At 46.3% G+C, this 21,242-nt stretch overlaps 5 protein-coding genes and 1 long non-coding RNA gene across 10 annotated transcripts in view; 2 read left to right on the top strand and 4 right to left on the bottom strand.

Annotated features, from left to right (window-relative positions):
* Positions 1 to 1,048, bottom strand: part of prpf4 (pre-mRNA splicing tri-snRNP complex factor PRPF4) — a 4,836-nt gene extending 3,788 nt beyond the window's left edge. The window contains 3 exon segments of the mRNA XM_019885417.1: positions 1 to 29; positions 67 to 283; positions 950 to 1,048. The exon segment at positions 1 to 29 is cut by the window's left edge and continues 79 nt beyond it. Of these exon segments, the coding sequence (XP_019740976.1) occupies positions 1 to 29; positions 67 to 275 (238 nt within the window). The 5' untranslated portion in view covers positions 276 to 283; positions 950 to 1,048.
* A 73-nt stretch (positions 1,049 to 1,121) lies between these two features.
* On the top strand, positions 1,122 to 2,653 carry cdc26 (cell division cycle 26 homolog). 2 transcript variants are annotated; one of them, XM_019885415.1, is made up of 3 exons: positions 1,122 to 1,238; positions 2,102 to 2,209; positions 2,294 to 2,653. In XM_019885415.1, exons 2-3 carry the CDS (start codon positions 2,129 to 2,131, stop codon positions 2,498 to 2,500), a joined length of 288 nt encoding a protein of 95 aa, XP_019740974.1. In that variant the 5' UTR covers positions 1,122 to 1,238; positions 2,102 to 2,128; the 3' UTR covers positions 2,501 to 2,653. The 2 variants fall into 2 exon arrangements, with proteins under 2 accessions (XP_019740974.1, XP_019740975.1); XM_019885416.1 differs by lacking the exon at positions 1,122 to 1,238 and having other exon boundaries at positions 2,085 to 2,209.
* A 373-nt stretch (positions 2,654 to 3,026) lies between these two features.
* Positions 3,027 to 9,565, bottom strand: fer (fer (fps/fes related) tyrosine kinase). 2 transcript variants are annotated; one of them, XM_019885362.1, is made up of 20 exons: positions 9,424 to 9,565; positions 8,749 to 8,871; positions 8,072 to 8,203; positions 7,811 to 7,984; positions 7,548 to 7,647; positions 7,282 to 7,465; positions 6,997 to 7,134; positions 6,803 to 6,922; positions 6,221 to 6,343; positions 5,938 to 6,136; positions 5,754 to 5,852; positions 5,422 to 5,625; positions 5,227 to 5,349; positions 5,082 to 5,138; positions 4,791 to 4,909; positions 4,364 to 4,458; positions 4,163 to 4,286; positions 3,937 to 4,091; positions 3,405 to 3,527; positions 3,027 to 3,347 (listed from the first exon to the last, which is right to left on the bottom strand). In XM_019885362.1, the coding sequence occupies exons 2-20, from the start codon at positions 8,818 to 8,820 to the stop codon at positions 3,211 to 3,213; spliced, it is 2,478 nt and encodes an 825-aa protein (XP_019740921.1). In that variant the 5' UTR covers positions 8,821 to 8,871; positions 9,424 to 9,565; the 3' UTR covers positions 3,027 to 3,210. The 2 variants fall into 2 exon arrangements, with proteins under 2 accessions (XP_019740921.1, XP_019740919.1); XM_019885360.1 differs by having other exon boundaries at positions 5,422 to 5,628; positions 9,424 to 9,564.
* Positions 9,566 to 12,866: 3,301 nt separating this feature from the next.
* LOC109525123 (uncharacterized) lies at positions 12,867 to 14,725 on the bottom strand. Its single transcript, XR_002170080.1, has 2 exons — positions 14,649 to 14,725; positions 12,867 to 13,366 (listed from the first exon to the last, which is right to left on the bottom strand). It is a non-coding gene; the product is annotated as an uncharacterized LOC109525123 (long non-coding RNA).
* rnf224 (ring finger protein 224) lies at positions 13,659 to 15,735 on the top strand. 2 transcript variants are annotated; one of them, XM_019885413.1, is made up of 3 exons: positions 13,659 to 13,967; positions 14,317 to 14,496; positions 14,675 to 15,735. In XM_019885413.1, the coding sequence occupies exons 2-3, from the start codon at positions 14,317 to 14,319 to the stop codon at positions 14,993 to 14,995; spliced, it is 501 nt and encodes a 166-aa protein (XP_019740972.1). In that variant the 5' UTR covers positions 13,659 to 13,967; the 3' UTR covers positions 14,996 to 15,735. The 2 variants fall into 2 exon arrangements, with proteins under 2 accessions (XP_019740972.1, XP_019740973.1); XM_019885414.1 differs by lacking the exon at positions 13,659 to 13,967 and having other exon boundaries at positions 14,175 to 14,496.
* A 35-nt stretch (positions 15,736 to 15,770) lies between these two features.
* Positions 15,771 to 20,887, bottom strand: pisd (phosphatidylserine decarboxylase). Of its 2 annotated transcripts, XM_019885386.1 has the most exons (9): positions 20,799 to 20,887; positions 19,915 to 19,958; positions 19,675 to 19,808; positions 18,162 to 18,296; positions 17,925 to 18,026; positions 17,696 to 17,819; positions 17,095 to 17,271; positions 16,856 to 17,016; positions 15,771 to 16,144 (listed from the first exon to the last, which is right to left on the bottom strand). In XM_019885386.1, exons 1-9 carry the CDS (start codon positions 20,840 to 20,842, stop codon positions 15,914 to 15,916), a joined length of 1,152 nt encoding a protein of 383 aa, XP_019740945.1. In that variant the 5' UTR covers positions 20,843 to 20,887; the 3' UTR covers positions 15,771 to 15,913. The 2 variants fall into 2 exon arrangements, with proteins under 2 accessions (XP_019740945.1, XP_019740944.1); XM_019885385.1 differs by lacking the exons at positions 19,675 to 19,808; positions 19,915 to 19,958; positions 20,799 to 20,887 and adding exons at positions 18,384 to 18,525; positions 19,390 to 19,629.
* Positions 20,888 to 21,242: the final 355 nt, after the last annotated feature.

Below are 21,242 nucleotides of genomic sequence, written 5' to 3'. Positions count from 1 at the left end.
GCTGTGCTCTTCCAGCTCCAGTGTCTCGGCTGCAAAGCACAGTGGGACATTGGTCAGGTGGCGGGCGCGATGCGGAGCCTGTCTTCAAAAATGTGTCACCCACAAGACGAGATGTTTATGTTTCCTGCTTCGATTCCCGCCTTGACGCCATCACTTCCTAGGGGCAGGCCGCCGGCAATCTCTGCGTTGAGGCGCTCGCGCTCTTTTTCTTCAAGGCTTCCATAGAACACGCGACCTTTCTTTGGGGCCGGAGCCAAGTCCTCGTCGTCTGACATCCTGGTACCTGGGCCAACAGGAAGCACTTCACAATAAATGGATTTGTACAACCAGGGCTAACAGGTGCACACTTCACAGTGTGTTCTGTTGTATTTTTGTTATTTTATGTTAATTATTCTGTAAAATTGTCGTGAAAGGATATAAAATGACACCCGTGATGATAATCACATAGATGGATACATAACCTGTCACAAACGAGTCATATTAAAGCCATGGGATCATTTGTTTGTGATGGATATTTTTTGACCATGAAAACATAACAAGGAGCCCTGAGAAGGTATCGACATACGACGAAATGAAGCAATTTGCTGGTCGCGAAGCTACACTCGGTCAGTGCGGTATTTACCGTTGATCATTGAATTGTTTTAGTTTTGTATGCCATGAATAAAACTCCTCAGTGCAAATTTGGCTCGCGTTTAACTATAAACGCATCCGTTTTGTAGCCGCCGCCGCAGGAACGTAACTCAAACGTAAACCGAGGACCACCGGGTGTATAATCCTAAAAAAAAAACCCAACAATAACAAGAATCATATATTTTTAGAACAATAATGATGGCAATGATGAAACGCGAGTCTACAAATCAAACGTGCCGCCGCTACTATTCGCGGCTAGCGTTTTTAATCACAAACGAGCGTCCAGGTAGCAAAACATTATCACTTTGCCACACGTTACCTTTCTTTGGGCTTGTAGCCACTAAAATAATGGACGGTAATCGCTATAATGAAGATTTAAAAGTTATAAAACTCACACTAGTACAATAGCAATTCGGCGATGTTTGAATGGGGAAACGACCCGGATGTAAAACAACCCGGATGTACATGACGCTTTCCGGGTTCAGGGGTTGTATTTCCTGTCCACTCTGTGACGCCCCGGAAAAACTACATTTCGCACCACAGAACAGTCAAAAGACGACAAAACTAATTCCGAAGAGCACATAACGCAACTTGAAATCAGCTGGCAGGTAAATGTTTGCGTTTTTGTTGGCATCTAAGGTGAGGTCCTCCATAGAAACATTGATCGCCGTCTTTTTAGTCGCATAGCTTTTAGCATTAGATTCTTGTTGAATGTTGAATGCACACTTAAACGCTACAAAATGCGCGTTCGTTCAAAGCATTACAATATCAGCCACTTACCAAGTCAACAAATCGGTTGACGGTAGGTTACTCAAATAATCGAGGACTAAAAATAAAGTTCAGTAAAGACTGCAGAAAATACTGCCAATATCCATTTCAATGCGTTTCTTTCCGGGCTAAATGACAAGCATCAAGATTAGACTACACGTGAATAAGCGCAATATACATAAAATATATAACGTAAGGGTAACGTACACAAATGTATTCAGCCTAACAGATAAATCCTCTGAATTTTCACTCTATGAATGATAATTAGTGGATAAAAACCGAGGCTGAAACTTGATAATTGATTACTTTTCTGATTAATCGAATAGGATATGTAAAAAAACAACCCACCCACCCCCTCGTAAAAACAGGAAGCAATTTCAACTTTACAGTTTTAGGAAACGAACAAAGGTAAATAATGATTCACTTATTGTTTTGGTAACATGTCAGAAAGCAGGCAAAAAATGTTTCCCCAAAGTAAAAGACGCTTGCACATATTGCAAGGATAGTCAGTGTGAGGGTGAAATTCTGAGGATTTTGACAATTTCAAGTTAAACAAGGTATCTAAACATGACCATAGTTTTTGTCAATTAAATCGATTGTTGGAAAAGGAAGGTCACTGTAACAAATTTTATTTTTTTTTTTGGGGGGGGTATACTTTTCAGCTTGTGCAGAATTTGTGTGTGTGTGCGGAATTGTTTTTCAGCCTCTCAGTGAATGTGTCCAAGAGAAGATGTTGAGGAGGAAACCTACTCGTCTGGAGCTGAAGATCGATGACACCGATGAATTTGAGAGCATCAAAAAGGAGCTTGAGGTTATTTTTCAAGTTAACATCTGGCTGTCATTGGGTAAAATACCGGTACAAGATTTATATTTCCTGGCTCTTGTTTTCTTTCAGGCACGGAAACGTCAACGAGAAGAAGCGGAGTCGGGAGGTGGAGTGGGTGGAGACTCTGTGGTCGGCAGCGAAGTGATTGGGGGAGAAACTCTACCCTCATGTTCAACCACTGCGTCAAGGGCGGAGCTTATTAACGAGCGAATCGGCTACAAGCCACACCCCAAACCCACCACCTTGCCCACACTATTTGGAAGTTTACAATTTTAATAAATTAACTTAATTCATGTGTGTAAAGATGATGGAATCATTTTGTATTAGCAGGGCCTGGCAATGAATTAGATTTTTTTTTTTTAAATAGATTACTTTTGGGGGTTGTCTTCCATCGTTCAAAACCAAGCAGTAAATTCCACAGTCATGACACGAAAATGTTGTCTGGTGTTTTATTTTCATTATAAATGCATCAACTGTCTTATAAAGGGTTTCATCAATGGTACTATCAATGTGATTTATGTACAAAAAGGAACCAGCGAGTGGGGCTAAAGATAAACTCCACTCGCGCAGGCGCATCTTATCGTTCCACAAATAAATAACATTGTTACTGATTGTCTAAAAAAAAAAAGAAAAAAGTTTTTCTTTTAAGATGCTGGATTTGCTGAGAAATAAAAAGTATAAATACAAATAAAAAGTCAAGCTATAATGTACATATATAAGGATATTAGTCCGGTTACTATGGTTACGGGATTAGACGTGAAATCAATGTGTTTCATGTGGGAATAACATACTGGTTCTTTTTTTTTTTAATTAGTGATGCAAGCATGCACATTTCCTGTTTGACCGCCGGTTTTTACGTTTGCTGACGCTGAGCTAAGGCAGCGAGCGACGCCAACGCCCTTTTGTGGATGAGTAGCCGAGAGACACGTTTTTAGTGTTCAAATGCCTTGGCAAAAAAAAAAAAAAAACAGACCACACTTCCCCCGTCACTTCTTTTTGATGACGGCGAGGTCTCGCTGCAGTTCTGCGAATTTGGGTCGCTCCTCCGGGCTGTACTGCCAGCAGCGCTGCATCACCTTGTACACGTCATCCGGGCAACGCTGAGGACATGCCATCCGGTAACCTAGCAACCACAGCGTCACCGGTTGGCGTGCATGCGGGCGTGGCTGGGCGCGCTTACCTTTCTCCACCTGCTCACGGGCCTGCTGATTGGTCATCCCCGGGTAAGGACACACCCCCAGACTGAAGGTTTCCCACAGCAGGATGCCGTAACTCCACACGTCGCTCTCAGACGTGTATCGACCTGTTCGGTGAAAGGAGTGCCTTGATTTGCCACTCGCATTTGTTATGTACTCAAGCTCAGAACACTTTTTTTTTTTAAACAAATTAAAATATAAAAATAAGTCACTTAAATCTTTTTTTTTTTTTTTTTTTAATTCCAAGATACAATTCCATTGTTGCATCATTTTAAAAGAAAGCCCAAAAAGGAACGTGACAAAAAGCAAAACACAGATACAGCACATTGAAACAACACATACGACAAACCACCACTGCTACTGTATATTCCGTTCGGTTTTGACGGTCCCGCTGTATCGTAGATTTTTGTTATCCATTTTGTGGTTTTAAAAGTGTGTTGTGTACTTAAATATGCAATGTGTGTCTCTTTTGGAGATTTCAATGACTGTGACAGCAGGCATTTTATTCATCCTTACCGTAGTTGAGAGCTTCCGGAGCGGTCCACTTAATGGGAATCTGCTTGAGTCCGGACGACGAATAAACGCCGTCGTCTTCCTGACGACTCATGCCGAAATCGCTAATCTTCAACAAGCTGCCTTCTCCCACCAGGCAGTTCCTGGCTGCCAGGTCCCTGACACACACGTGCACGCAAGCGTGAGCACGAGCCCGCGGCGACCCGCGTAGGTCCTCGCAGCAACTCACCTGTGGATGCAGTTCTTGCTCTCCAAGTAGGCCATGCCCGCGGCCGCGTCCACGGCGAAGCGCAGCAGCTGCTTGGTCTTCAGCTCGTCTTTCTTCTTCCTCAGGAAGGACAGGAAGTCGCCGCCTAACGGGTCGGACAGACACGAGCCAGGCTCAGGAACGACGGGAGTCGACAGAGGGGCGCATGCGGCGCACGCTTACCGGAAACCAGCTCCATGACGATGTAGATGGGCTGCCTCTGAGTGCACACGCCGATCAGTTTCACGATGTTGGGGTGATCGTACTGTTTCAGGATCCTGAACACACACACGTGTATGCTCAGCACATTATGCCTGCAAAATTAAACTAGGAGGATAAATTAGGAATTCCCCAAATTCAAACTCGGGCCTCAGTATTTTTTCTTTTATAATCTACACTCATTTGATCTGATTTGCAAAATAATTTGGGGTTGGAAATACAGTAGGGACGCCACCTTTTTTCAAGGTTCATTTTATTTGTATCGGTCAAAATTGCCCTTTATTTTAAAAGGGTCATTTTCTCTGGAATACTGTATGTTATATGTAAATAAATCATTCGGAAACACTGAGTTGCCTCCCCACCAACTAGGAGCAATTATGGCGATGCCCACCTGGCCTCCGAAAGGAAGCGGATCTTGAGTTCTGGAGGCAAATCTTCTTTGCAGGTTTTGACGGCCACTGCTGTTTTGTCTCGCAGCAACGTCCCCTTGAACACCTCGCCGAAGTTGCCCTGGAAGAGGAGGCAGTACAACGTGATGAACAGGGCCCTCCCCACGTCATTGCTCAATATTAGGTTTTTGAAGAAATGTCTCCTTACATTAAAATAGGGTCGTGGTGATGATATATTTTCTTAATTCATCACTTATAGTAATTTTACTCTGCCAAACAGGAAGTGAGCTCACCTTGCCCAGCAGCTCGCCCAGCGCCACATCCTCGTGGTTGAGGATCCACTTTTTGTCCTGCACACGTGAGGGGAAACACACACACACACACACGTGACAGACAGGAAACCTCTGCGACGTCATCAAGCCGTTTGCAAGTGCTTGCCTTGACAACGGGGTTGAGGAGCACCACGCCAGACTTTTTCGTGATGAGCTGCTTGGTGGAAAAGTGGTGCTCGATGAGCTGCGGGATGGTGGTGAAGCCCGTCCCCTCGAAGCGGTACTGATTCTAACGGAAGAGAGAGGTGGCCAACGTCAAAGGAGTGGCGCGGTGTGCTGTGGTGCGTCCTAGGGCACGTACGTCGGCAAACTGGATGATGAAGTGTCGCCGCTGCTCGTCCGAGAACACGGAAAGGACGTATTCGCCCGGTTTGCCGTGACTCTCCCTCACCAGGAAGTCACCCTGCTGCCGAAGTAGCTCTTGAGCCTCCGTGCGAGGGATGGCACCGTGGTACCACTCCTGGTCTGCCAGAGGGCGCTCCGACGATGGAATGACGTCAAAGAACTGCTGTCAAATTGTTAATTTTGGTCTTTTATTCTGAAAGTCTGGCAACAGGTATGTGATGACCATTTTTAAGTTGTATTTGTCAATCGGTCAAGAAATGTGGAAAAGCCACAGATGAAATGGCTCACCGAGGACGACGAGCCCAACATGGCTTTAGGCGAGCGGATCATTCCAGCCAGCGAGTGTCGCAGCGTGTCCAAGCGAGAGCTCTTCTCCTTGCCTTTATCCTGAAAAGACAAGACAAAACAGGAAGGACAGGCTTTTATTTTGAAAAGCTTCGCGCCAGCCCAACCCTCCGCCGACAGTTCTTACGGTGGAGCTGACGGAGCGAGTGTCGTCCTCGTAGGGCATCGCAAGCGGCGGTGGCGGGGGAGGCGGAGACGGGGCGTCCGCCATTTTGGCGTCCAACAGGGCTTTCTGGGAGGAGAGGCGAGCCTCGGAGCTGCGCAGGGACTGGACGGTTTGGCGCAGCTCCAGGAGGGACAGTTTCTGACTGAGGAGGAGCACGCAGCTGAGGACAGATGGACAGAGAGACTTGGATCAGAGAGACAAATGACGCCGGTGGAGAGACGGAGGCGGAGAGGGCGACACCAACTCGGACTTCCTGTCTGCGTTCTGCTGGCTACTGATGATCTTGGCATCGAGGTCGTCCACCAGAGCCTCTTTGGTCCTCAGATTCTGCTGAGTCAGTGCCAACTCCTCTGTGGCTGACGACAACCTGAACATGAGACGATACACAAAATTCTGAATGATTTTTTTTTGAATCGACTACATAGTTGATTCTAGGTAGGACTAAAAAGATTAAGCGAAAATTCGCTTATGAGTTGGCAGTTAAATAAAAGATCGTTTTTCCACACGGCATGAGACGATACACAAAATTCTGAATGATTTTTTTGAATTGACTATATAGTTGATTCTAGGTAGGACTAAAAAGATGAAGCGAAAATTCGCTTATGAGTCGGCAGTTAAATAAAAGATCGTTTTTCCACACGGCTAGGGAGGTGTGAACAATTGATTACGCAGCAGGAATAGCCATTTTCGTCGCAAATGATCATGTGACGCAACGTGGTCATTTTGATTGGCCGTTAGAAAGTCGGAATGACCGTGAGACCAATCACAGAAGCTTGCTCGGGGGTACATTTGCGCAATAGGTGAACTCCAGGGGGGGTGTCCTCACATGGCTTGAAGACTGTCGGCCGTCAGCGTGTTCCACAGGATCTCATTGGCCGACAGGTTGTCTGTCTCGTCCAGCAGGGAGGTGTCGAACTCCACGTTGGCCTCAGGGCTCTCCGGAGACCTGCTTCACGCAAATGCAACAAGTCAGCGGATTAACCCGGAAGCCGAAAAAGCCTCCGCTGTCACCACGGCGACCTGTAGGCGTCGATGAAGTGCTGGTATTCCACCAGCGGGTCGATCTGCTGGACCGCCGCAGAAATCTCTTGATGGACTTTGACCACTTCGTCAGTCAGCAGACTGCTGATCTCGCAGTACTCTTCCAAAATGTTCTTCCTGCACAGACGCGGGCATTGATGAGCAATGGTCCCTCAGCTTTCTTATCCCACGACTAGCATGGCACATTTTTTTCCCCATTTTTGAATGGATTGGGTCGTGATTATGAGTAATATTTGGGTCAACATTTGTCTTCGCGTTACTCACAGAGCGAGCGTCATGTCCTCCTGCATCCTTTGGAGGGCGTCGAGTAGCGCAGGCGCCGCGCGCCGCCGATGTTCTTCCTGCGTGGTCTGCGCTCCGCACACGGCCACCACGTACTGGTTGTGCAGGTTGTGGAGCTTGGCGGTGGCTTTGTCGTAACGTTCGTGAGCGCGCTCCGCCTCACGGCCTGGTGCGTTGCACACAAAGTTAGGGAAGGTTTTTAGGGCGGTTGTGACAACTTCTCAACATGAAGGGTGCCCGAGTCAAACCTTTGCTGAGAGCTTCTCGGTATTTGTCCTTGGCGTTGTTGGCGTCGCGGCTCAGCTGGCGATACGTCGACTTCAGCTTGTCCAGGTCACTCCGAGTCACCTAGCAACGACAATACAAGGTCATGGTGACAATAATAATAATAATAATAAAAATAAGAAAGGGCGGCACGGTGGTCGACTGGTTAGGACGTCGTGATAATTAATTAGTTCTATAAATGTAAGTTTCAGTGCGCGCGTCTGCCCATCGCGCGTCAGCAGCAGACCTTGTGCTTGTGGCTCTCCAGCTGCTGATGAAGACTCTGGTAGCTCTTCTTCACCTGCTGCTTGTCTCTGATGAGCGTGGCAAGGCGGTGCAGCGGACCCGAATTCAGGTCGTCGGCGTGACCCCTCATGACGCGACCAAGCGCCTCCGTCTGACGCACCACCTGCGACCACGACTGACACAACACGCGCGCAAGTGCGGCCATCATGAGAAGAAAGCGCGCCACGCGGGGAGCGACGGCGACGCAAGTGGCAGCGCTCACCTTGTTGACGGTGCTGACATAGTCGGCCGCTTCCTGTTTCTCCATCTGCTGCGTCATGTTGAGAAGCAGGGCGGCGTACTCCTTGTCGCTCTTCACGCGCAGGGTCATGAAACGCTTCACAGTCTCCAGCAGCTGCCAGACCCACACAAAATTCAGTTGCCATTATTAAAGCAGCAACACCAATATACCTGTGAGGCGCCGGTATAATATTTGTCCAGTAGGGGCCGCCATAATCGCGTTCAGCACTGTAGTAAGCATGACGTTGACTTGGAAATGTCAAAATAAATGATCAATTATCAAATTAACAACTATTTTGATCATCAGGTCATCATTTAAAAATGTTGGGCCCGACCAATAAGGCGTTTTTTCAGGTTGTATTTGAAAGAACAATAATCACACAATCAATTAACTAGACGAAGATTTTTTTTCAATTAATGAAATACTTTCTTCTTGGGTCCCTCAACACTTAAATGTATTCTCAAGGATTTGTTTTTGTTGGTTTCGGTAAATTTCGATGGGCTGAATGCATATAACACAAAAACTTTGCACATTCTTTACGCACTTGTTTCCATGCCAGTCTGCAGGAACACTCACGGACATTTCGCTTGGACTTGTTTTTGAAATCACAGACCTAATTTCTGCTTCCAAGAAGGAAATGGAGAATGCAAAAGGAGTACCTTTAATTCCCAATCCTGTAGTTTCAGTAATCCCTCGTGGGAATTCCTCAGATCCCGACCGAAGCCCATCATGTGTCAGGCGGCGTAACGGCGAAGTCGACAAAGGAAAGTTTGCATGATCCACTGTGGAGGAACAGGAGACCAAAAAATGAACGACAACAAAAACAATACTCACACTTACTTTACTTTCTCGGCTGTACTTGGAATTGACTTCCACTGGTTTTGAGGACATGAACACACCCGTCATTTTTCATATATGTGTCAACGTTACGTTTGTGTAAATGGTTATCTAACGTTCAGTTATACAAATTTATAAACCATGCAAAACCAAATTACAAGAAAAACCCTTGGTGCGTGTACAAAGTGACGCTAACGTAAAGCAGCCGTAGCCCATTCAAGTGAACGGAAAAATCGAAGCTAGCTTGCTAAGAAACATTGGAGCGGACAAAACATCCCAAAGTGCTGCTGGCAAACTCAGGTAAAAACCAAAAAGCACACGAGCAGTGAACGCCGGAAGTCTTGATTGGCATGTCCGCTCTTTTATCGATTAATTGAGCCCAAAGTCAGGCGACAGAAGAGAAGGCGACCGAGGAGCGAGTGGAGTCCCCGGGTGGGACTGGAGGGTCTTCGAGGATTAACGACGTCTTTTGGCTTTTTTGCGCCCCACGAACCCACCCGAGAGGCGACTAGTGGAAGCGACACACTCGGTGTCCGGTCACCGCGGTTCTCTGTGGTCCATGTCCGCGCTCATTTCGCCCTTGGACCAACTTTTCTACTCCCGTTTTCCACTTTCTCCCAATCCCGTCCTCCGGAGAGCTAACAGCTAAGGCTAACAGGGAGGGGCTTTCACCGGAAAAGGAAGCACGATTGGAAGACGCCATTTTGCGTTCTCTGGAGGCGCGAGCAAAAACTTTTTAGAAACAAACACAACTTTAAAAAAAAGCTCTTAGACGTATTAGGGCCGTACAATACGTAGACACTTCCAGATATAGTGCACGTAAACCACTGACAAACGACCTGAAATACAATATTTATGATTGTACCCATACATACGGAGACATCACCACCATATTGGATGTGTCAAATGAAAGCCTCATTAACCATTTTACACTCATGGGGTTAACGCAACAATTACTTTTGATTGTAAATAGCCCTTGTAACATAATTTTATACCGTAATTTTGCTAATTTGGTGGGATTGCAGATTGTTGGCATAGGCGATAAAAGGCAAAGGTCTGCAAAAGCAGTGCATCAGACTTTCATCACACATCAGGGTGCTGAATGGGCGACTGCAAAGTTGTTGGGTGGGCTTAGAAAAAAAAGGGGTTTCCTCCAGAGCAAGCAGGCTGCTGGGGTACAATTCCCACTGAATTTCCAAACGAAGCGACATGGTGGGCGCAAGGCGCAGCCATTTTTTCAGTTACCGATCGGAGGAAAACCATTTCCCATCTCCAATTAAGGAGAAACAGCCACCCAATCAGAGTAAAGCTACTTACATAGTTGAATATTCATGAGTTAAAAATGAAACGCCTATAAGAACAACTGAAAATAGTTTGAACAATGACATTGCGGGCATTTCAAAGCTAAATTATCTCGCGAACCCGACAAAAGGACATAAAATATGATTTTGTGGTCTGGAACCTTGTCATTGTTCATTTTGTCAACATTCCACCTGTTGAGCAAAAGGGGGCGGGGCCGGAGGGCGTGTCATCCAGTTGAACAGGTTTGGGCAGTCAAGCGAGCTTCAAGCACGCTGAAAAAAAAAAGACAGAGAGGGAGAGCAGTTGTGAGTTTTCCATTGTTTTGACCACAGCTCAACTTTTGTCCTCAAGACAAGTTAGCTTCAACAGGCAAGTCACATTTTTCTCCTTCAAATCGCGTCTTTTTCTCAAATGATTTTGAAAAGTGAGGTCACACCACGACTCGACCAAGCGTACCGTTGGACAACAACGTCCCGCTCAAATCTGAGGCCAGATTTGCCCAGTTGTTGTTTGAGCAATGGTATCATGGTGCTTCAGGACCAGGAGGTCACTAATCAGAGACCTCGGCCAAGGCGCAACTGTTACAACAATTCATTGAGGTTTAGAGTGCATTTGGGTTTGTTTGTTTATCCTTTTGTTTGTTCGTTAACAGACTTCTTTCTGATTATTGGGAATAAAATATCCAATTCTAACTGAGTTGCATTCAGTCCACCATGACCAGACATATATATTTTTTTACAGATTCCGGGCATATTGTTATATTCCGGGTATTGTTTTCTTGTGTAAAAATGAGGAGAGTCGGGAATGGGGATCAAGATTTTAGGCGTAACTTTTTTTTTTTTTTTTAATGTTTTAACATTCTTTACATTCTTAATCTCTGATCCTTTATTCCAAAAGTTGGTATCATCGGAGAGCTTTCAAAACACAGAAACATACTAATTATGTTAATTGTTTTGAATGAATTCATTAGAAAGTTAAATTAGAAACACGCAATAAGTTTTTAGAATTTTATATCTATATGTATATATAATTTTGTTATGTTTTAAACATGTTAAACAATGTTCAACATTTTTTACTATTTTCGGACTAAACAAATCCAGTAACTGAATCCTGATTGAAATTGAACTGAAAAAAGTAATTGCCAGATTGATTATTAAAATTAGGTATGGCAAGTCCCGATACCAGGTATCGGTGTTTAGGCCGATACCGGCCTCATTCCAATGTATCGGTCCTCGAAGAGGCTGCCAATACCTGCTGCTGATACTTCAAGCAAAAAAAGAAAAAATCTGACGCCAGGTCCTCCTCGCCAACAGACTTTTTTTTTTAAATTTTCTGTTATTCATTGTATAAACACAAGGAGTTATTATGATCCCATTAAAATTCCATTCATATCACAATTTATGGTTGTGAATGAATCGTTACACCCGTACGAAACCCACTTGAGCTTTATTGAACTTTTTAGCACAATACACTTAAGAACTGTGATTTTCTGCTGACGTATCGTTTATTACTGACATTTTTCCTCCCTTTTCTAATTGGCCGTCAGATCTCCAGGCGGCGCCATGTCGTCCAACATCCGCGTGTCGCTGGACAACCCGTACGGTCAGGTGACCATCCCCCGTGCCCACCTGCGTACGTCGACCGACGGCGCCACGGTGATCGCCAATCCGGCGGTAGTCAACGGAAACGACCACAACCCCTACGTGTCTCCGCCGCCGTATTTGGTGAAGGAAGTGGAGGAGGAGGGAAGCGGGGGGCGCTGCGCCTGCTGCTACAGATGCAGGAGGAGGAAGTGATGTCACAGCCGGGACACTGCGCCGTGACTGATTGGCTCCGGGAAAGGAAGACGTTGACTGAAGAGAAATGGAATGGCCGGTGTTTTGTTAGGGTGACCTTCTAGTAGTTAGCCGCAAACGACTAGTCGTTAACGGCTAGCCACTAATGACTTGTCACTACTAGCTAGCCGATAACAGCTAGCTACTAACAACGAACCGCTCTCAGCTAGCCACAAGCGACTATCCGCTAACAGCTAGCCTCACACAACCGACAACCCTCCCGTTTAACACTTGGAAAACTGAAAATGAAAGACTGAAGGTGTCAATTGTTAAAAAAAAACCAAAAACTAATGAAGGAACTTGCCATCTGTGGTTTTATTTTATTTTGTCAACTGTGAGTGTTTTTATTAGGGCTTGACCGATGAATCGGCCGATTCTAATTAATATTAGACCTTTTCAAATTGTCCCCACTCAAAAAAAAAAGGATGTTTTTTTGGCTTTTTTTTTTATCTGTCTTCGCCACCCAAAAAAAAAAAAAAAAGGATGTTTTTTGAGGCTTTTTTTTAAAAATCTGCCTTCGCCTCCCCCCTCTCCCCCAAAAATATTTTTTGGGGGGGAGGTGGGGAGGCAAATTTTTTTCCCACATTAATAAATCACAACATAACACCAAGATAATGACCTCTGTTGTAAATACTAAAACACCAAAATCTTCTGCAAAAGATAATTTCCGGTTTAATTGATTATTCAAATTAGGGCTAGCAAGTACTGATATCAGATATTGGTGTTAGACCTTATTTCAGTGCATCAAGTGCTTGGATTGGCCTCCAAAAAAGTTCATATCGGTCGGGCCCTCGTTTTTTTTAATCCTTCAAGATGTTGAAACATTCGTCAAACTTTGACCCCAACTGCAACAGAGCCGAGGTCAAGCGAGGTTAATGAAGGTCAACGGAGAGTGCAGGAGACCACGCAAGGCAACAACGAACAAACTTGTTGAGTTTCGAGGAATGTTTTCTATGATCAAACGTTATCTTATAGTCAGTATGGAAAATGACAATATCTGATTTGTACATGAATACAGTTTTTTTTAAACAGCACAAACCAAATTGTGTTTCTTTCTAATAACCTCTTCTAACACACATTTGTAAACATTTATGTTGACACTGGCATATATAAATACCTAATTAAAATTATTGAATGTTGCTCTTTTCGTCACTGGGGTATTACCACTTGGGGGCAACGTGGTCTTCTTCCAACCAAGGTGGCAGGTTCCATTCCCAACTGTCCTTGAGCAAGATACCGCGCCAGATGCTGCGTCATCAGGAGATGCACGAGGAGATGGTCGGTGTATAAGTGCTGCGATGACCTTGATGGGAGTAAAGCCAAAGTAAAAGTTGTTACCATTCACTTGTTTATAGAATGATACCACACGATTTTTAAATGTAAATAACAAAGCAAAAATTTAATGTAAATAAATTAAATATGCACGCACGCACACACATAATTTGTGTACTTTATTTTTCATAAAATAAAAAAAATATGAAACATTATTTTAAAAAATATATTTATACCTCACTATTTTAAACTATTTAAAATATAAAATGAAAATGTGTAAAAACTAAATAGAAGCCTTTTTTTCGGGGGCGGCGGGGGTAAAATGAAGTGAAAAATGATCAACTTGCACATGAGGCCTGCATGAAAGTGACACTAAACAAATGCGTCCAATCACCAGTGACATCAGTGCAGCGTGGAGTCCTGTTGCTAGGCAACCGCCGGTGCAACCTGATAAGCGACAGCGGCAGCCAATAGAAAAAGACGTGTTGAATATTTCATCCAAATCCGACAAAAGTACCTTGAAGGTGAGCAGGAAGTGACGCCGAAGACGACGACGAGCGGCGGGCAACCAAGACGCTGCAGTGGCATAAAGAAGCACAAAATCCAAAACAGACAGGATGTGACATCATCAGGTAAGTTTGAAGCAAGCCCCTCCCTCATCGCCGTTTGCTTTTTAATGTTTACTTGGGTTATCTTTGTTTGACGATCATCTTCAGCATTCAAGTGTGGAAACTATGCAAACAAAATTTGTGTAGGGGGAAAATATTTTTTTCCACAGCACTGAATTCTCTCTGTGATGTACGTGGGAATTATTTATTGAGCTTTGTAGGGGACTTTCTCTGCCTCTTGCATTTAACGCCTCTGGATCTGTTCCAATCAAGCTCAGCGCTCCCCTGGCATGTTATGGCGTAATACAATACATTTATATGATAGTTTTGGTTATGTCATATGACAACTGATCATAAGCTTGTGCGTGTGTAGATGAAAATGTCCCATGAAGCGGAAGAAACGCGTGGCGCCTTGACGGCGGCGGCATCCCTGCGTTGCATCGTGTGCTTCGGCCGCTACGATCTGGCAGCGCGGTTGCCGCGGCAACTTCACTGCGGCCACACCTTCTGCCAGGCGTGCATCAAGCGACTGGACATCGTCATCAACGAGCAGGTGACTTCCTGACCCCGACATAGGAAGTCGTGCCAGCAGCTGGCCACTCGCCCAAGTCAAGTTGATTTTATTCGCAGTACACGTACACATACGTGGTTTCATATTTTTGAGATGCTACTTAGTGTGCAAAGAAGGATTGCGCGTCAACCAACCTTACTTCCCGTTTGGTCTTGGTCAGGTGTGGATCCCGTGTCCTCAATGCCGCCAGAACACGCCTCGTCCCCGCGGGGGCGCTGCCGCGCTGGACCTCAATTTGACCTGCTTCCTGGCCCTCAAGACGCACGCTGGCCCCGCCCCCTGCATTGCCGAGGCGGGGTCGAGCGGCGACGGGGCTGTGGCCGGGAACGGGAAGAAGATCACATGGGCGACCAAGGACGTGACCTGTGAGGACGCGTGGTCGCACGGGGGGCTCGCGGAACCTCGCTTTCATCGCCACGCCAACTGCTGTAAGCCGCTGTCCTATTGGTTGTGTTGCTGCTGCTGCCCGGGGCGGGGATAAAATAAGGGGCGGTGTCTAATCACCATTGAAGCATCAAATAGTTTAAATGGACCTGATATTTTCCCATGGTGCCTTGACCTGAATTCCCGAGTAACCAACTTTCCTCACTGGCACCGAGAGGTCGGGTTTCCATGGAGCCGTGTATAAAATAAAATCCTGCAATAAAAATGTCAAAACAATCGCAACTAGTGCGCAATAGATGATTGAGGTCCATCTTGAGAAATCGTGCGACGTTTACATCAGATCAGAATGGGTCACGACCAAAGATGACAAAATGTCTCCGCTTAAAGCCAGCTTGTGAAATTCAGCTACAGTGGAGCCCCGCTCTTCGCAGAGGATAAGGACCCGGCTAGCATGTGAACAGCGAAAATCTGCAATTGGCAATTTTTTAAAGCATTTTCTTGAAATGTTTTTTTTTTAATAAATAAAATTAAAAAATAACCATCAAAACAACGGCAATAAGCAGGGATGGGATTGGGCCACTCCCCCCAAAAAAATCCAAGAATAATTGATGCAATTTGATGTTAATTATTTTTCAAATTGCAAATAAGCAGGGCATTTAATTTAAAATGCAAAATGCGAATGCGTTACACACCAAACAACAAAGGAATGGTTTCACCCCCCCAAAAATCTCCAAATGTGCATTGGTCCACTGTACAACTCAACCAAAGAGCCGCTGATTATTGGAGTCTTTTAGGGGCGGGGCTTGAATCAGAAAGTGGTGGTTGAAACATAACTTTCCTCTACCTCTTAAAAAAAACAAAAAAACAAGGACTTGATTTGACATGATTATTTCCAAGATTTCCAATACAGCAGCTGCAAGGCATTGTGGGATATGTCCTCAATGTTTCCCCACGGGCAAGTGTCCCCTCTCGCCCTCCTCCCCAAGTTCAAGTTCAACCCAGCTGGTTCGGCCAATCAGAGGCTACCCAGCCCCTCGCCCACTCTGACAGTTTGTCCCGGCTTGACGCTGAAGGCGAAACTTTTGGGGGCTTCGAAGAGTACCACCACTGTAGAGCCTAAATTAAACTCGCCCACCGCCTCCCCCCGCTGCAGGGCCACACCCTCTTTGGCCATCTCCGCCCCCGCCGCATAACGCAGGTCGTGGAAATGGCCTTTTTTGTCGCCGGGCGCGTTCGTCTGCAGCTCCTGAAAGAGGCACCAATAGGACATAGTAAACAACACGTTAGCTTTGGGTCTCCTCCATGCTTCTTGTAATTTTTTGAATACGTGTCTGATGTTTGCCTTTAAGGGGCGTGACCTAGCGAGCGACGTACGCAAGTCAAAGCGGTGGCGTTGGGTGTTTACCATGCGGCTAGTTCAGCGTCCGCTTCATGCTCCGAGCAAGTGTGTTCATTTTGTATTGGTGTGTTTCAAGAAACGAATGAAAGTGCATGAGCGGCCGTGGCTCTCCTTGCCCACTTGGCAGGGCATTGGAGTGCATTCTTTGCATTTCCACTGCCCTCGAGCGATGGCGTAACTGAAGGAGTCATGACCGGCGACCCTTGGAAAGTCACACCTATTTGACTCATTGTAAGAGTCTTTTCAGAAGTCATGTGAGGAGTCAATTTTTTTTCAGAATCACTTTGGGAGTCGCTGCTGGAGTCACTTTGAAAGAGACTACTGGAGACACTATTACTGTCAGTTTGAGAAGGTTTCTTGAACTGATTGGAGTCACTACGGGAGTCACGCCTGGAGTCGATTTGTGAACCATTTTAGGATTTTTCTGCGAGAGTCACAATTGGAGTTGGGTCACTATTGCAGTCACAACGGGAATCACAATGGGAATCACTTCAGGGGTCACTTTGAGAATCATGCGTGTATATGTGAGTGTGTATGTGCGCGTGAGCGCCGACTGACTTGGTCAAAGTAGATGCGGATGGATCCCACGTTGGTGGCGCCGACGGCCGTCAAGGAAAAGAAGCCGTGTCGCCATCGTCCGCTCAAAGCCACGCGCTCGTTTAGGCAAAACAGCGCTTTCACCCGGCCCGCTACGCCCGGACTCACCGACAGCAGCGAACCTGACCACCACGCAGGTTCACTTAATTAACGCCGCACACACACACGTATGCACACAAGTGGTAGCCGCGCGCGCTGACCTGTGAAGTGTCGCCTGAGCGCCACCGTCCAGTCGGCGGGCGAGTGGAAGCGATGATAGTCACCGGGGGCCAAGTACACAACAGCGTGGAACAGGTCGTTGTCGGGACTCGTCAGGAGTCCGTCCCGGAAGGACGACGACGACGACGGCGACGACTCTGTACTCGTGGCCGAGGTCACTAAGGGAGTCACATTCGGAGTCACGCTGTGAGTCACTCATGAGGTCACCGATTAAGTCATTACAGGAATCATTATCGGAGTCAGTTCAAGAGTCACTACTGGAATCATTTTGAAGGTCACTTTTGGCATCACTTGGTCAATCACTTCCACTGTGGGAGTAATTTTGGCAGTTTCCGCGGAAGTCCTTTCACAGGTTACATTGGGAGTCATTTTACGAATCAATACAGGAGTCACGATAGGACTTGTTACTGGAGTCACTTTGGGAGTGAGTTTGAGGATCACTTTCGGCATCATTAGACATCCAAAAGTGAATTTTGAAGTCCCAGAATCAAATTCGCTTTGACAGGAGTCCCTATGGTGATCAGTTTGGGAGTCCGAAGCAGAGTGGCATGTGTGCTGTGATGCGGGTGTTGTTTCTCTCACGGTTGCTGTGTCCATCTTGCGGCCCCAAGAAGTGTTCCAGACTATATGTGACCCCCTTCACTTGCTCCACCTCTGAACTCAACACACGACCCAAGTGGACAATCCTGCCATCTGCTGGAGATACCTGACATCACATGTCAACGGTCATTCACCACAGTGACATCATCATCATCATCATGTGGATAAAAAAGTGGGGGGAAAAAGGAGGAGCTTGTGAAGGAAGTCTTACCAGGCAGGAGGCGGAGCAAAGCGGCCGCGCTGACTCTTTGAGAGGGCGCCGGAAAAACTCTCCGAGATTGCGGTAGAGACGCAAGTCCTCCACTGCTGCTTCCTATTGGACGACACAGCACGGTGACCACAACGTGGCTCCGGTCCAATCAACACGAACTCCCCAAATAATGACGCTGATTTTGTAGCGCCGTGAGATATTAGATTGTGTGCGTGCATGCATGTTCTGTGTCCTGACCTGCATGTTGACTCCAAAGGTCCAGATGTAGAGCGAGTAGACGGGTTTGCGCAGCCATGTCGGAAGCTCCACCCCGTTGACGCGACCCCAAGCTCGAGACAGCAGGCGGGTGGGGAAGGAGCGATATAGCGCCACCTGCGAGACGCACACGACACTGCACGTGAACAGGAGGAGGGCGAGCGGTCAGATGCGGTCTGGCTCCAATAAGAGTGAGGCCCTCACGCGATTGGCCAGTGGCTGCAGCGTGCGGACAGGCAGGAAGTAGCAGAGGAATGCAATTGGCCAGCGACGCCAAGAGGCGGAGCCACGCACGCGCGCGCCGAGCGCACTCAGGTGACGACGCGCCAAATGTGGCAACTGCAGTCTGATTGGTTCATTCATTTGATGAGGAAGAGGACAGGAAGGAAGCGAAACCTTCGAAAACGTCCAACAACTACAGTCGTCCCTCGTCACATCGCGGTTCCCTTTGGGCGGACATATGGTGCAGCAGATTTTTTTTAAGTCTGCCTGCCTCATTTCGTGTCGCAGATATTTTTTTGCTTCTTAAAATGCATCACAAGCACACTGATGCTCCATTCGCATGGCTGGAACTAAGTCAGTGTGGCTAACGGTTAGCCCCTAGTGCAGGCTCTCATCCATTGACACCCACGTCACTCACCGCCATTTTAAGCCACAAGCATTCAAAAGCACTGATACTACAGTGTAGAACATGAGGATAGCAACCCAAAGCGGACAAAAATAATAACACCTCACATATATAGTTTGGCTTGGTACAGTATTAATGCATCAAACGATTCAAATAAATCGAAAAATAAAGCCAGATGGTCCCAACATTGTAGAATTTTGTCGATGGCGGGGTGTTCGGTAACCTACATGATAAACGAGGGACGACTGTAATCATCTTATTTACTTCAAACTAACTCAGGAGCTGGTCTCTCACACACCCACACGCAAACATCCATGCAGGGGACAATTCTGAGGGCGTGTGTGTGTGCTAAGTGGGTTAACACAGGATCAAGCAGAATTAGCATCTCATGCTCTAACTGCGCGCGCGCGCGCGCACACACACACACACACACACACAAATATCTACATGCACAAACACACACAACGCAAATATCATACACTGTATATGCCAATTACACGTGCACATCCACACACCAACCATATCTCACACACACACACACACACACACACACACACACACACACACGAGTTTTTATATTACCTGAGTCGAGCTGCTGCTCGCTTCACCCTTCCACCTCCTCCCCCTCTTTCTCCCTCCCTTGTTCTGCCAACACGTCGCAGCGGGTCACGCTTACTACACGTTGCATCACGCCTACTACACGCCCCGAGGTGGTGGCGACAAGAGCTGCCGCTCACCATGCGGCCGTTGTTCGATTCTCACTCGAGGGCGACAACTCTTGTGTTTAAATCCCCCGCAGGGCTTGGCCCACTTTCGACTTCACACAGAGGGTCCGCCCACCCCAACCCTACAGCAGCAACTTCTCACCTGAGTGGGGGTGGCTAGTGCGGGTGGGGCTTCATCTTCCCGGTCCCGCCTCTTGTAATGCTGGTAACCATAGTAACCACCGCCTGTCACCAACAGGAGCGGGAGGGGCCGGGGACGCAAAAGGAAGCCGCGACCTGACAGAAAGGAGACAGGTGGTTGGTTATCAGTAGGCCCCGCCTCCTTTTAAAGGTGCTGATTTCAAATAAAAATAACTTTTTAATCGTTTTTTTTTCAACTTACCAGAGTTGAAGAAACGTCGCTGGCTACAGTTCACAGGGCGAAATCTGAAACATCCAAATTAATATCAGCACTAGCATAGCGACACCTCCGTTTGTGTGGCACCGATCATTTCCGCTAGCTCGTCTATGGCACTTCCAATTGTATGATGGCTTTAGTGTAGCACAGGAGAAGCCAACTTTGTGTTTCATGAGCGATTTGTGTGCGCACTTGATGTTGTGAATGAACTGAAATACCCTTAATGGGCGGAGGGAGGTGTTTTGCAGTTCATGCCCCTTCAGTGCCAGAGTGAAAGATTCGGTGCATTTTGATTGGCTACAATTTTTAACGGGGCCACATTGTGCCGCTGCGATTCAAATTTGGTAATTTCAGAAAATTATGCGAGGGAAAATTTATGGCAGAACCCCGTGCGCTGCTTGAATGTTGAGTAAGAGCTACCAAGAGCCCAAAAGAAGGGGTTTGGCCTCTCATCAGACCGGACTTCATCACTGAATGCAACAACGTTTAGGATTGCAGCAGAATGAGCTCGTGAGGTTGACGCCGCCTGTTCACGTGACAATCACGGGAAGTTGAGAGAAGAACCAAACATTTTGAATGCGTAATTACGACTAAAGGTCCCTTCAGTGTTTTTTTATGCCATCTTGTCACAAAGTACACTAAGGAACGGAGCTAGAAAGCCATCAGCAAAAGGTAAACAGGCTCTAACGACAATATTGATCGATAGCGTGATCATCATGAAATTGGTCACACTGTGCACGTCATATGTCCACACGTACACAATGGAAGCGTCGCGTTTTAAAATCGTCACAACTTCAATCGCACTGTTGTCGTATTGCCACGTGTTTCAAGTTTTCAAAAGTATCAAAATCCCCCGAAATTCAAAATACCTGCAAATCTTCCGGCCCCACACGGTCCATAAGGACGCCGCCATCTTGCGTGTACGGAAATGACGTGTATGACGTCACGTGCTGCGTTGTTGTGAACTTGTTAAAACAAAAACAAATCATTTACATCTCCTCTTCTGAATTTAAAACTTTTATTTCATTCTTCGTTGCATGTTGGTCTTTTTGGCATGTATGATAAAAGTAATTGTCAATCCCCTCAGTTTTCCTTGACGTTTGCCATTGACTGAAGCAAATGAATTCAAAATAAACGTAATTGAAATAGCAACGCTCTTCATGTCTTTCTTCACTTTGTTCCTCAAAAACGCACCATTCTTATGCACTCTTGCTGTCTACTGATGAATGACTCGTCTATAAAAGTTTTCGCACACATTAAACCTCTTGACAATACTCATGCTTGAAATTCAACATTAGCATGAAGCCATTTGT

Source organism: Hippocampus comes, unplaced genomic scaffold, assembly GCF_001891065.2.
Source record: "Hippocampus comes isolate QL1 unplaced genomic scaffold, H_comes_QL1_v1.1 scaffold600, whole genome shotgun sequence".
Taxonomy (NCBI): domain Eukaryota; kingdom Metazoa; phylum Chordata; class Actinopteri; order Syngnathiformes; family Syngnathidae; genus Hippocampus; species Hippocampus comes.
Note: the sequence above shows the minus strand (reverse complement) of the source record. Positions and strands in the feature narration are given on the sequence as shown.